Source organism: Semicossyphus pulcher, unplaced genomic scaffold (assembly GCF_022749685.1).
Source record: "Semicossyphus pulcher isolate SPU_LCO1_2020_fin unplaced genomic scaffold, fSemPul1.0.p SCAF_26, whole genome shotgun sequence".
NCBI lineage: Eukaryota > Metazoa > Chordata > Actinopteri > Labriformes > Labridae > Semicossyphus > Semicossyphus pulcher.
The window spans coordinates 2,879,918-2,893,890 of record NW_027211700.1 but is presented as its reverse complement, the minus strand read 5'-3'; the positions used below and the strand labels follow the sequence as shown (position 1 = coordinate 2,893,890).

Sequence of the window (13,973 nt, the reverse complement as noted above, 5' to 3'; positions counted from 1 at the left end):
ATTTTTGTCTTTGACAGCAGCTAACGGCACGATCACCATCGCTCCAGCACCCACACAGGCCCCTCCTCCCCCGCCTGTCCCCGGCCGTTGCAGTCGCGGTCAGTTCCAGTGTCGACGTCCCCCCGTCTGCATCCCCGACTGGCAGCGCTGTGACGGCCAGATGCACTGCCAGGACGGCTCGGATGAAGCCCACTGCCGTGAGTCTCCTGTGACACCATCATCACACACAGAAATAAGGAAGAAGGAAGTGAGTAATATAAATCTTTCCCTCTCTCTGCAGCCACTCGGGGGCCTCTGACTTGCGTCAACGGGACTCGCTGCTCTGATGGCGAGGCGTGCGTGCTGGACAGTGAGAGGTGTGACGGCTTCCTGGACTGCTCCGACCACAGCGACGAGGACAACTGCACCTGTAAGTCCACAATACTCTCCCCATGACCAAAAGTTCAATCACAGGCGCTCTGGAAATGCAGAAAGCAGTGCAATGCTGCCCCCTGGTGGCGATCAGTGTTTGTTTCAGGCTTATTATGATATAATGTCTTTGCCTCTTTCTCCCAGTGGACACGCTGGCCTACAAAGTCCAGAACCTCCAGTGGACACGAGACTTCCTGGGCGCCATCACTCTGACCTGGTCCCGCCCCAAAAACCTCCCTCTGGACTCCTGCTACTTCCTGGTTTACTACAGGTGAGGCATTACCTGCGGCACCGTCATGTCTTCCTGATAGATTCTGTCAGAGGCTCTCAGCACCTTGTCCTGGCCTGATGTTGGTGTGTGTTTGTGCTCAGACTGGTGGGCACGCAGCAGTGGACCATCATGGACACTCACAGCAACAAGACCAGCTACCAGCTGACGGTGCTGAAGCCAGACACCACCTACCACGTCAAGGTGCTCACTCAGTGTCTCAGCAAGCTGCACAAGACCAACGAGATGATCACAGTCAGGACGCCAGAGGGTTGTGAGTATCCCTGCACAGTATATATACTGTTCATAAACACTGCAGGCGTCTTTCTAAGCATTTCAGTTGATTTACAAAGACAACAGTAACTGAACAGTTTGTAGGGCCTCCTAAAAAGACATTTAATGATCAGTGTGTGCATCTGTGTGACCCGCAGTGCCCGACCCGCCCAGGAACCTGCAGCTGTCCTGTGATAACGGCGAGGACGGGAAGGTGCAAGTTTCCTGGAGCCCTCCTGACAAAGGCCATGGGCTCATCAGAGAGTACATCGTGAGTCCTTTTTTATCTGCATCAAACTGATTCACATGTTCAGTTTTAGTCTGGATAATAACTCCAACAAAAGGACTTTCAGATGGTTTAGAAATCACTTCCTGCATGCTTATAATTCTTCTTGCCGGGCTTCTTTTGCCTCTGCCTTAACCCGCCTTAAACTGATGAATGTGTGCATGTATCTTTTGTGTGTGTGTGTGCGTGACGTCAGGTCGAGTACAGTGAGCGTGGAGGTCTTGAATGGACGTCACAGAGATGCGTCACAACCAAAACTGAGGTGAAGGAGCTGCAGTCAGACACCATGTACCGCTTCAGGGTAAGAAACACACACCTGCACACACACAGTGTTTCTGTTTACACGGATGTAAAATAAAAACCATATTGGCCAAATAATTTATTCTTTATGCAGCAGAAAGCTAAAAATGTTGTCATGTAAAAAAATTAAAGCTTAAATGTGGACCTTGCTGTGATTCTTCAGGTGGCAGCAGTAACCAGTCGAGGTGTAGGTAACTGGAGCGAAGTGAAATCCATCACCCCGAAGAAAGGTGAGTTGTTCCTCACAACTGTGTCTCTCCTGCTCTCATTTGAACACCTGTGCAGCACTGCCCCCTGCTGGTGGTTAGCATGTGTTTCACAGTTAGCAGCTTTAATGCTGCAGGCCGGTTTGTTTCTCCTGCCTCCGTCACAACTGCGAGTATTGAAATCCTCATTATGTTTTTTCACTCTTCGATTCATTAATTCAGACACCGTTTGTACCTTTTCACACATGAAGCTGCTGTTAATTAAAAACACCTGTCAGGCTTTAAATGTGCAGCGTGTGTGTGTGTGTGTCTCTGCTGCAGCTCTGCCTCCTCCCTCTGTGATCGCTGACAGCATCAACACCGACGCCCTGAGCTTCTCCTTCAGCTTCAACTCCCAGTACGAGGTAAGAGCTTCTTCAGCGTGTCACAGTGAAAGCTTCAGTCCTGTGTGTGTGTGTGTGTGTGTGTGTGTGTGTGTGTGTGTGTATGTGTGTGTGTGTTTAAACAAGACTGATGTGTGTCTTTAAGGTCAAGCAGTACGTAGTGATTCTGTCCTGGCAGTTTGACTCCCACGTCAAGGAGAACAAGAACTACTCAGTCACTGAGAGGATCCTCAGAGGTAAGCTCAAGTTTTAATCAGCTGTTGCACTTATTTATTCATCTGAATGTTTAATGTTAACGTCTGTTTTGCAGCTACAAACCTGACAGCGGGGACGGTGTACGAGGTGGCCGTCTGGGCTCACACCAGTATAGGAGACAGTCCCACCGCTCTGTCGCACCATCAGACCAGCGGCGCCCAGCCTGACCGGCCCCTCTTAAAAGCCCGGGCCCTCAACCAGACCGCGGTGGACTGCAGCTGGAACATGAACGGACCCCCCACTCAGGTACGACGGAGAGCAGGTTCAGACTTTCAGTCGTTTAAGCAAAAGCAAGGATTTATATTCCTCTTAATTGGAGCACAGGAATCTTTCAAAGTTCTGAAGAGAGTTTGCAGAAGAAAAACAAGTAAAATAAAACTTTAAACACTAACTTAAAAATAAAACGTAACACCTCTAAACTTGTGCATCTTCCTTCTGTGTGTGTGTGTGTGTGTGTGTGTGTGTGTGTGTGTGTGTGTGTGTGTGTGTGTGTGTGTGTGTGTGTGTGTGTGTGTGTGTGTGTGTATGTGTGTGCGCGTGTGTGTGTGTGTAGGTGTACGGTGTGTTTTATGCCACCTCCTTCCTGGATCTGTACCGGAGTCCTCGTCAGCTCAGCACATCGTCTCTCAGCCTGACCGTCACAGTGGACAGTGACGAGCAGTACCTCTTCCTGGTGAGTCCTCCCATCATCCAACGAGCTCTCTTTTATTTCTCCACTTGAATAATATTAATTACAAGTTTATTTATAAAGCACCTTTCTGGAGCAGAAGTCACAAGGTGCTTTACAGAGAGAACAAAAGAAACGGATAAAAACAAAGTTCAAACAGGCACAGGGCAAAAGCAACAAAATACAAATCAGGGTAAAAAGCAGCAGAAAAAACAATACACACACAGATTAAATAAACTCTAGTCTAAAGTGGGTTTTAAGGTGCTTCTTGCAGGTGACAACAGTATCCAGAGATCGAACTGTGCTTTCACACCGAACGAGAAGCGAATATTCGCCTGGCGTTACTCGCACAAGTTTGACTGCCGGATCAAAATTTGCGTTTAGGTAACAGGCAAATATTTGCCCTTTGCTTGGATGGGAGGAAGCCGGGCTTATCTCCATGGTTACCAACAGCGTCAGGAGAATCTCAATGTTGATTGGCTTTTTGCAACACCACGTGACGCAAATTCGCTGAGGAAGTAAACATTTTTAAACTCGTGAATTTGCATCAGAATCATTTGCGTCTATTCACGTTCGGTGTGAACGCACAGTAAGACTGATTGGTAAGTCACCTGGTAAGTGTCACCTGTGGTTTTGCTTTGCCTCATGAAGCGTGGACACGTGATTCTTCTTTGTCTTTAAAGCTCCTGTGAGGAGTTTTTCACTGGTTATGACACAGAAACTAATCCTGATGACTCTGTACAACTTACAAAAGCAAACCAGACCATCAGCGACAACATTGATCATTTCTGTAAAGTTATTTTTAGTGCCTGAAACAGCTGGCGGGGGGGTCGGTGTCAGACGAAGCTACACTTCGCAGGGCAAAACTTGAGTGTTACATATGAGTTAAGGAAAGCAGGATGACCACTTAAGCATGAACAGGACAAAATTAGCAAAGAGATAAGAGGTACGGCTTCGTCCACAGGGGGCGCCAAAATCAACACAATCCAAAAGTTCCTCACAGCAGCTTTAATTAGCACGTTTTTGTATTAAACTAAAGTTTTTATCTAAAGTGAAACCCGTCGCGTGTTTCAGGCAGCCCCTCTGTTTTCTCACTCTAAAGCAGAACTGTATGTGTGAAGAGGAAACAAGTTAAATTATCCCCAAATTTCCTCCTAAAAAAAGTCACAAAATAAGTGTGAATTATTCGGCGTGAAACTCGATGAACTCAGGTGAGAACGGAGCCGTGATCTTCTCCGCAGCTGCGACTCCACCAGATTAAAGAAGGTTTGACGTCTTTAACGAGTGAAACTGCAGGAACACTGCGTTTCAGACTTTGGTGAATTAATACAGATATAAATAAACATTAATAAAAGGGAGAGTTTAAAACAGAATCACATCAGAATGTTCCACATATGAATATAAATAACACAAAAAGATCCCACTGAGCTGTTAATTGAATAAATTGTTGACTGTGTGGAGTCTGCATGTTCTCCCCGTGCGTGCGTGGGTTCCCTCCGGGTCCTCCGGCTTCCTCCCACAGTCCAAACACATGCTCGTTAGGTTCATGGTGAGGTGTGAGCGTGAAAGGTTGTCTGTCTCTGTGTGTCAGCCCTGTGATTGACAGGCGACCTGTGCAGGAGTAACCCTGGAAAGCTTTTTTCCTCCCTCTATGACTTCTACATGTTCTGATCATGATGGTAACATTTGCCGTCTGCCTCCAGGTGCGTGTCGTCTCCCCCTTCCTCGGCCCTCCCTCTGACTACGCCGTGGTGAAAATGATCCCCAACGAGAGGCTGCCGCCCAGGAACCTGCACCGAGTGAGAGTGGACAAGACGCAGGCCACGCTGAAGTGGCAGCCGCCGTACGACGCCCCGAACGCGCCCCTGGTACGACACTGTCTTATATTCCTGTGATTGTGATGGGATAAAACCAAAATGATTCTGCTCTTTCTTCCTGTAACCTTCGGTGTGTGTTCTTCACGTCCTCTCTCCGGCTGTGTGTGTATCTGTAGACGTATGCAATCCACGTGCGGGACGTGATCCGTAAGGTGGAGTGCGACTACAAGCTGACGACCAAGAACAACACGGTGGAGTACCTGCTGAAAGGCCTGGAGCCCGGAGGACGATACAGCGTCTCTGTCCGCCTGCGTAACATGAGCAAGGAGGCCAGCTTCACCCTCAGCACAGGTAGGATCATTGAGCTTCATCTCTTTTCATTTGGACCTCAAGGATCCATCATACAGCCCTTTGCATGACAACCCTCTCCCTGACTCTGGTTGTCTTTTATTCCCTAAACTGCTGGTAGATTTCATAGGCTTGAGCTAACAAGCTAATAAAGCTAACTCTAGCCCTTTTCAAACATGCAGTCCTGACAATTTCCAGAAAATGTCAAGACAGTCTGCCCCTGAAATGTCTGTCTCATGAGGCAGGACATGACGTAAAAAGTTTGCTGTGGTTCCCGCAAATGGCGAACGAATTCGTCGTCGGCCCTCACGGCCAGAAGCTCCTGGATCTCTTCATCGCTCAACGTCTGCAGACATCTTTGCTGTCGTCTTGTAAACGATCCTTCTTCTTCAACTTCTGATGTTTTGAATCATCCTGTTACGTGTCGCTCTCCTGGTTTCACACCAGTCACATGATATATAAACGTCATCACCATTGCAGACATTTTACTCGGAGGCTGCAGGACAAAGTCTACATAAAGTCAGGGTGAAAAATTGGTCCGTTTGCGTTCACACATGCAGCCGATGTCGGGGAAATCTTCAGGAGTGCAGTGCACGTGTGAAAGGGACTTCTGTGAGTTTGTGGAAATTTCCAGCTGACTTTTTATGTTGTACGCAGACTTGTTTGAAAATGAAAGCAGGAAAACGAGGAAGTATCAAATATGGTTTTAGAGGACAATGTTTTATTTCTCTTTCTTATTTATTTCATCTGAAAAACTGTCAAAGCACTTCCCCCTTCATGTTCTTTAGATACTATATATTACACTCAGTTCTCCACACAGCATCACACAGTTGTTCCGTTATGATGAGGAGTTAAGCAAACCGGCAAGTCACTTCATACCAGTGTTACTTTCCTTAATAAAATTTATGAAGATAAATGTTCATCAACAACCTTTTTTCCACGACAAAGACAAGATGTTGACGCGCTAAAAATAGATTGTTGGTAATAAAAACTCTAGATAGATAGATACTTAATTGATCCTGAGGGATATTTAGCATTAACTCTGACAACACGTATGTTGGTATGTGGTGGGCTGTCGGACATTCAAATCCCTGATATTTTAAAGTCTCCAGCACCAATCAGAGATAACAGTTATCTCGAAGGTGGTTATGAACCCATGAACTCAGGCTCTGTGTGCGCTCACAGAAAAAGGTGTGTTTTACGCCATCGTCGTCGTCATCGGCTGCCGTCTGCTTCAGTCAGACTGTTTAAATAAGAACTGAGGAGCAAAAGTAACGACTAAAACTATAAAGGGTCAAAATGACTAAAATGCGACTAGAACTAAAAAGTTTTCTTGTCTAAAGACTAAAATAGCTGCCAAAACGAACACTAACTAAAAAAAATGTCTTTCCCACAAAACATGTATCTTTAATAAACTCTCCCTCTCTGCTCCAGTTCCTCTTCAGGCTCCAGAGGCTCTGAAGATTTTGACAGAGAAAGACCACGTGTTCCTGTTCTGGAAGAGTCTGGCTGTCAGGGAGAAGGGCTTCAACGAGACCAGGGTGAGACACCCATATCTTTTTCATCTTTTCATCAGTTATTCATCAGTCCTTCCTTTTACCTAAATTCTCTTTAAAAATTGCAAGATCCAATCAGCAAGCACAGAAGTAGAAACCCAGTGGATATAACCTGTTAAAGTCTGGTCATACTTTAAGGTCTCTCTTTGTGTCCATAACGTCCTCCATAATGGTTTGTCTGCCGTTCACAGGGGTACGAGGTGCATGTGTACGACAGCGTGACCAACCAGACGTCCTACCTGGGAAACACCACAGAGACGTACTTCAGAATCAGCAGCCTGCTGCTGGGACACAACTACACCTTCTCCGTGCAGGCGCGCTGCCTGCTCAGCGGACAGCTGTGTGGAGACCCTGCGCTCCTGCTCTATAACCAGCTCTCTGCAGGTACGTGACAGTTAGCAGTAATCACACAGATCTGTCCTTTTCTAGTTCTACTCTAATGTTACCTCTGCTCCCGTTCAGGGGCCAGTGACGGCTCCCGTGCTGAGGGCCACTCAGGGGACATGGCAGCGGTGGTGGTCCCGGTCCTCTTCCTGCTGCTGCTGGGAGTGTGCGGCGGCCTGGTGGCGCTCTACCTCCGACACCGACGACTGCAGAACAATTTCACCGCCTTCGCAAACTCGCATTACAACTCCCGCCTGGGGTCGGCCATCTTCTCCTCCGGGGACGAGCTGGGTGAGACAATTCAAACACTTCTGCAGCTGTGTGCGCGTCTTTGGACCTCAGGCTTGTGTGGGAAGCCTGCTGGGGATCGTGTCTTTGTTGCTGCATTGGTTATATCCAGAGGGTTAGACAGGATGCTTTAAACTGTGGCTGTCTTAAAGGAGAGGAAGACAAACGGTTTATGTCTCTGTTAACATAATATTCATTCGTTTTGCTGTGTCTGTACAACATCAGGAAGGTCAGACCCTGCCTATCAGAGCATGCAACACACCTCCTGGTACAGGCTCTCATAATATCACACATTGACTACTGCAGCTCCCCACTGGCAGGGCCTCCTGCATGCACATTTAAACCTCTGCAGATGATCGAGAACGCAGCCGCGCGACTGGTCTTCAATCAACCCAAAACTGCTCATATCCCTCCACTGGCTCCCAGTCGCTGCTCGTATCAAATTCAAACCCTGTTGCTCGCTTACAAAACAGCAACAAAAACAGCTCCTGCCTACCTGAACGCCCTCATCCAGGTCGACACTCCGTCCCGCCCACTACGCTCTGCCAAAGAAAGGCGCCTTCTTGTGGCGTTTGTTTAATCTGATTTAATATTTTAAGATTTGACAAATCAAATCCTTTAAGGTGCATTTATTGATTTTGAGGCTCCTGGAAGCAAAAACTTTGACATATAAAATCATATATTTTTGCATTATGTGTTTTAGCAAGTTGCCTCATTAGACGTTCAGCAGACAAAGAGAAAAATAAGCATTTATTTAGAGTCGTTTTTAATTCATCCTAATGAGCCGAAGTCTTAACTGAGCAGCTTTTAGGCTCCATTTTGATCCCAGTAACTCTGCTGGTTCCTCGCTGATAGCTGCTTTGCTATGTGAGCAAGTAAGTTGGTAACTTTATCTGTTTAGTTTTGTTGTTTTTTTTCTAAGGATTATTTTCTTTGGTCGTTTATGCCTTTTATTGAGAGAGAGGACAGTTGGCTAGTGTTGGAAATGGGAAGAGAGAGTGAGGGATGACGCGCAGCAAAGGGTCAGTGGTGGGAGTTGAACCCGGGGTGCATCGAGGACTGTAGCCTCTATATAAGGGAAGCACAGTTTAACCGCTGACCCAAACCCGCCTCCTTTTTGAGATATTTTGCTAAAAACGTTTCTCTAAATGGAGGCTGATGAAAGCTGAGTTTGTGGGAGAAAAACAAAGACATGAAGCTGAAGACGCTAAAACAAAAGAAACAAAACACTGGAGCAGGAGGCTACTGATTTGTTACCCCTTTGAAATCACCTTCACCTCTGATCCATTCTTGCAGCTTTAATCCAAACAGCAAAGACATTTTCTCCTCTTCCTTCTCTTCCTCTGTAGGTGATGACGACGAAGACGCTCCCATGATCAGCGGCTTCTCAGACGACGTCCCCATGGTCATCGCGTAGCACGACGTCCTCACATTACCTATTTCTCTCTTCCCTTCTCCCCTTCTCTTCTTCCTCCCTCCTCACTCCCCCTTTTACTCCCCACGAGCGGCTCGGTACGAGGGAGTGAAGAGGAAAAACCGGTGAAAAACTTTGCCGCCATCCCAAATCCGTCGATTAGCAGGAACCCCCCCCCGATTAGCAGGAAACATGAAGAAAAATGGAAAAGTGTAAAGAGAGAAAGAGATATTTTTCAAATATACGATGCACTTTTTTTGGATGCGCAATAACTTATTTTTTATAATGTTAAATATATATATATGGGGTCAAATGAGGACTGTGAGGAAGAGGTGGACACTGAAGCAAACTGTGAAGGATTTGAGTTTGTCGAGCGCCCAGGGAAAGAGAGACCCTATTTGTAATGCAAACTCACTATCCATAAGAGCGGTTCATTGCTTAAAGCCAAAATAAGCATCCAGAGACTGTAATATAGAATGCAAAAAACACACCTTGAAAAAATAGATAGATAGATGCTGTATACTATATGTACAAAAAGAAAAATATGGAGAATTATAGTTACATATGTTGTTCATAGTACAGAGTGTACTACAGCAGCACATGTAACACTGGGGTTCAGTCAGAGTCAGTTGGAATAGTTAAAGTGTAATTCATCTATTTTTAAACCTGGGCTCTGTTCTTACATGTTTTCAGTCTAATAGGTACGAAAGGTTTTTGAATGCTCTAGTAGATCGCTTCAGCCTGCAGCCATGAAACAGGCTGTAACGTCTGCAATTTAATATTTCAAATAACATCCACTAAAAGTTCTTGTTATTCTAAGTGTCTGACAACATTACAGAAAGGATCCCTGCAGAGATAGACCTTTTGTTAAAGAGTAAGATGGGTTTTTATAGCAAGAAACAGCCGTTACATCGCTCTCTTCAGAGCCACCAGACTCCATTGAAAAAAACACGTATTTTACCCAACATAACACGCGAGTTGCGAGTCTACTTACTTGCCTTAATCTCTTAGTTTATTTGTTTTGTTATGTTTTATCTGAACTAACATTTCAAACAATACAGTCACAAAACAAACAAACTAACTAGTTAAGACAACAGTAGACCAACAACTCCTGCGCTCTGCAAGGTAAAATTGTTGTTTTTTTCAATGGAGTCTGGTAGGTTTTAAGAGAGCAATGTTTCCAGTTAAAAAAGGATCTAACTCGTAAACAAAATGGTCTCTAACAGTTGGGATAATTTCTTTAATGTTTTCAGACACTAAGAATAATAATCTGAGCCTGTTGGTGACAAAAACAAACACTTCTAGTGGACGCACAATTTGCCACCGATGATGACATTGCAGCCATTACAGACGGTCTCGAGGCTGCAGGCTGAGCAATCCACTCGAGCAATTCCCCAAACTTTTTGTGCCAAAACAGGGCCCAGGTTTATAAGCACCTGAACTCCCCTTTAACAGTGGATCATGTTTCATCATTTACAGTCTAAATTGTCTATTTCGAAATATCACCAGTTTAGAACTGCTTATTGTAAATCCATCGAAACACTCAGCGCAACCAAACAGCTCAGTGACTGTGTCGACCAGTGGCACCATGTCGTGTCCTCATAGATACACCTTTATTTTTCACCACCAGCACACTGTTGTATGTCTGTATGTAAAGGCAACACATGTACCATGATATGAAAGATTCTAACTTTGCGGTGGGAAAGGATCATATCTGAAATATTTGTAAATATTGGCTTTTAATATGTCCTCTCCTTGTAATGCTGCACCATATTATTCTGTAAAATGTGTTTTTTTTATCGTTCAGGACCACAAATTTTTGTCCCCTGCGTTTTGCCATAGCTGTAGTCGTAGAGAAAGTGGGTTCTCAGGGAACTGTGTTGGAGCGGACACCAGCGCAGCACCACCATCACCACCATGGCTTAGGCAGCACTGTCCATCTCCTGCTGAATAGGTACAGAAACATACCAAGAGGTACTGGATCAGCTGTGGGTGGAATGACTGGCAGACGCAGATTATTTTCAGTAGTCGAGATGGAGAAAAAGCTTTTAAAGGGTTAATTCAAACACAATTGCAAAAAACACGTTTACTGGCCTCTTTTAGTGTCTAATGTGTGAGATTTTAACAGCAACAGGTCTCTCCGAAAACAGTTTTCTTGATACTGTGTTTGTTGACATGCTAGCTACTTGTACTACTGCTAGCTAGCTGGTGACAAGCCGGTAAAAACAGCCAACCATGCTAGCTTGTAATCCAGTTTGCCAAAATAAATCTAATTTTTAAAAAGTACACCAGCTAGCTGCCAGCAAGTTAGCTAGGTTGCCAACCAGACAGAGAGGTTATTTAAGACATGTTCTTGTACCAGTGACTCTCTGACCCTTGCGGCTGTGGATCCATTTTCACTGGACTACTCTCTAAAACTTCTTAAAACTGTCGACACTGTGTTTAATCCAGTGTAAGCACCTTGTTACAAGTGGCACAATTCATTTGCGTAGCATTGTGACAAAAGTCGCACAAGTGTTTGTTAATGCTAGCTACTTGTGCTACTGCTAGCTAGCCAACCATGCTAGCTAGCAATCCAGCTTGCCAAAATAATTAAGAATTTTAAAAGTATCACAGCTAGCTGCTAGCTAGTAACATGCTAGTTAGCTAGGTTACCAATTAGATCGCCGATTAGACTGCTGTTTAGTTTTTATTCTTGTAAATTTTTCGTCGTGACATTTTTTAATTGTACGATTTGTCCTAGAAAATAAAGATTTTCTTTACACAATTATGTAAAACAAAGAAAGACAGAACTGATTTATACTTTAATCATGCCAGTTCCATTATGATTAATAGATTTGTGTGTGAAAATTAGCCGTTAAAAATGACGGCGTGACTCGGCCCGAACAGCAACACTGTTTCTGGAGAGACATTTTTAACATGTCATTTAAATACTGTACGAATCACACAAGTTATTTTTAACTAACTGCAAAGCTAGACACTACAAGAGGTTCAGTATGTGACAAAAAATGTATACCTGTCAGTCTCTGCTCAGTACCAGTTAACAGAATCTCACTGTTTAACGTCCATAAATGTCTCAACACATCGTGGGGATTCGTGGTTTGTCTTTCGGCCCGCGCTCGCGTCACATGACCCCGTACTGTAGTCCATTAACTGGTGTTTGTGTTCGGCCTCTCGGCTTGAGCCATTTGAACTGATGGTGTTCTGCTCTCTATCGACTTTGTTTTGTTTGTAAAAATGTCTCCATGAATGTATTTTATATCTGTACTTTTTAAGGTACTGTCCCAGCTCATTATGCTACCATCCCCACCTGTGAAGTCTACACACACTCCTTTGTTTCTCTGTGGACCGGCTTCTGCAGACGAGTCTTAGCTGTTACACGCCACTTTACTGAACCAGAGCAGCGAACCAGTCTTGTCAGACAGATAATTTAGTGCATCATATTTCCTCCCAGCCGTCTTTACTGACTTTTAAGGTTCCCTCAAGACTTTAGCCTGATTTCACGCAGCTCCTCGTTTCATTCATGACAAACTTCGTTCTGTTTTCTTGGCCTTAAAAAACAGATTTTCTGGCATTAATGCTGTTTTTTTTGCTCTGTGGAGTTTCTGTTTTGCCACATAATGCCTTATTAGAATACATTGGGTTTCTATGTAATGTACTGTTTGCAGGGCTGCAACTAATGATTATTCTCACCGGCTGATTATTTTCACAATTAATCGATTAATCATTGAGTCTAGAAAGTGTCAAAAAGTGTGGAAAATCCTCCTGACAAGAGCCAGAATGTCTTCAAATTTCTTCTTTTGTTCAACCAACAGTCCAAAAACCCAAAGGCTATTTATTTGCTGTCATAAATAACAAAGAAAAGCAGCAAATCCAAACATGTAAGAAGCTGGAACCAATAAATCTTTGACATTTCTGCTTGAAAAAACGATTAATCGATTATCAAATTTGTTGGCAGTTAATTTTCTTTCAATTGATTTATTAAAAATCGTTGCAGCTCGATCTATTTGTATGATAGAAGTGCACACGCATGCATACACACACAAACACACACACTCGCCCACACACAAGGCTCAGGAGGCTGAAGAGGTTGTTATACTTTTTGGGCATTTGGTTGATTTTGTCAGATCACTGCACCTTTCTGCGTCGGCGGCTGTGAGCCAGCCGTTTACTCTTTTAGTCAGGTTTTACACGTGTACAAAGTATAATTATTGGTTCTTATGTGACCGTTTTGCTCCCCACTTGTCTTAATGTCGACTCTTAATGTCAAATAGTTTGCTTCAAAATGTCGTTGGGCACAGAGTTTGATGATGTTCGAAGATGTTTATGTCTTGCTTGCTTATCTCGGAGGTCGCAGGAACATTGAGATGTTTGGAGAAACAGTGTGAGGTGTTTTAAAAACCACTTATACTGAAATAAACTTGCTGAAAATCAAACTGAGTCGTCATTTTATTCTGTGAAGGTTTGTAGTCATTAACAGATGTAGAAATAAAAGCAACTGATCTGTTTCTACGGAAACAATTTAATTACATTTTTATTAAATTTTTGGCAAATTACAAAAATAAAGTTTTTTTTGTAGCAATATTTATTTTCGTCAAAAGAGGCTAAACACTACCACATTTTCTAAATAAGACGGAATTCTTTTTGACTTAATAACATTTTTCAGATTTAAAAAAAAGGAATTAACTTAAATGATCCAATAATTCACTTTTTTTTCTCCTACCTGGTAAAACTTAATTTTGACAACCTGTTTCGTTAACAGCGTTTTTTGCTGCTGGCAGGAACTAAACTATTACTACTACTACTACTATACTAACTCTCTACAAAACCAATGCAGTTCAGCGTCTCAGCGCTCAGTGTCCACAGTGCAACACCCTCAGCATCAGTTGTTTTTGTCACTTTCAGTTGAAAAAAGTTCCATTTTTAGAATACCGCCAAGCTCGTCAATATCACGTCTCCCTCACCGTCCAATCAAAATCAAGAACGGGAGGGGCTTCTGATATCAACTTTGTCAACAACAATGGCGGAGGAGAAGCTGATCTCTTAGGTTTTTCGAAGGGACAATTTCCAGGTGTAGAGCTTCTGCTAACACTAGGACACGATTCCTTTACATCGTT

The 13,973-nt window shown here is 44.0% G+C and overlaps 1 protein-coding gene across 1 annotated transcript in view; it reads left to right on the top strand.

The window, feature by feature from the left end:
- The window catches only part of sorl1 (sortilin-related receptor, L(DLR class) A repeats containing), a 93,717-nt gene extending 81,946 nt beyond the window's left edge, over positions 1 to 11,771 (top strand). Inside the window, exons 32-48 of the mRNA XM_069676487.1 lie at positions 18 to 197; positions 281 to 409; positions 556 to 682; positions 784 to 953; positions 1,111 to 1,223; positions 1,435 to 1,539; positions 1,702 to 1,768; positions 2,066 to 2,148; positions 2,273 to 2,363; positions 2,438 to 2,628; positions 2,936 to 3,055; positions 4,753 to 4,917; positions 5,043 to 5,217; positions 6,649 to 6,755; positions 6,962 to 7,154; positions 7,233 to 7,445; positions 8,792 to 11,771. Of these exons, the coding sequence (XP_069532588.1) occupies positions 18 to 197; positions 281 to 409; positions 556 to 682; positions 784 to 953; positions 1,111 to 1,223; positions 1,435 to 1,539; positions 1,702 to 1,768; positions 2,066 to 2,148; positions 2,273 to 2,363; positions 2,438 to 2,628; positions 2,936 to 3,055; positions 4,753 to 4,917; positions 5,043 to 5,217; positions 6,649 to 6,755; positions 6,962 to 7,154; positions 7,233 to 7,445; positions 8,792 to 8,859 (2,297 nt within the window). The 3' untranslated portion in view covers positions 8,860 to 11,771. The remainder of the gene's footprint in view (positions 1 to 17; positions 198 to 280; positions 410 to 555; positions 683 to 783; positions 954 to 1,110; positions 1,224 to 1,434; positions 1,540 to 1,701; positions 1,769 to 2,065; positions 2,149 to 2,272; positions 2,364 to 2,437; positions 2,629 to 2,935; positions 3,056 to 4,752; positions 4,918 to 5,042; positions 5,218 to 6,648; positions 6,756 to 6,961; positions 7,155 to 7,232; positions 7,446 to 8,791) is intronic.
- Positions 11,772 to 13,973: the final 2,202 nt, after the last annotated feature.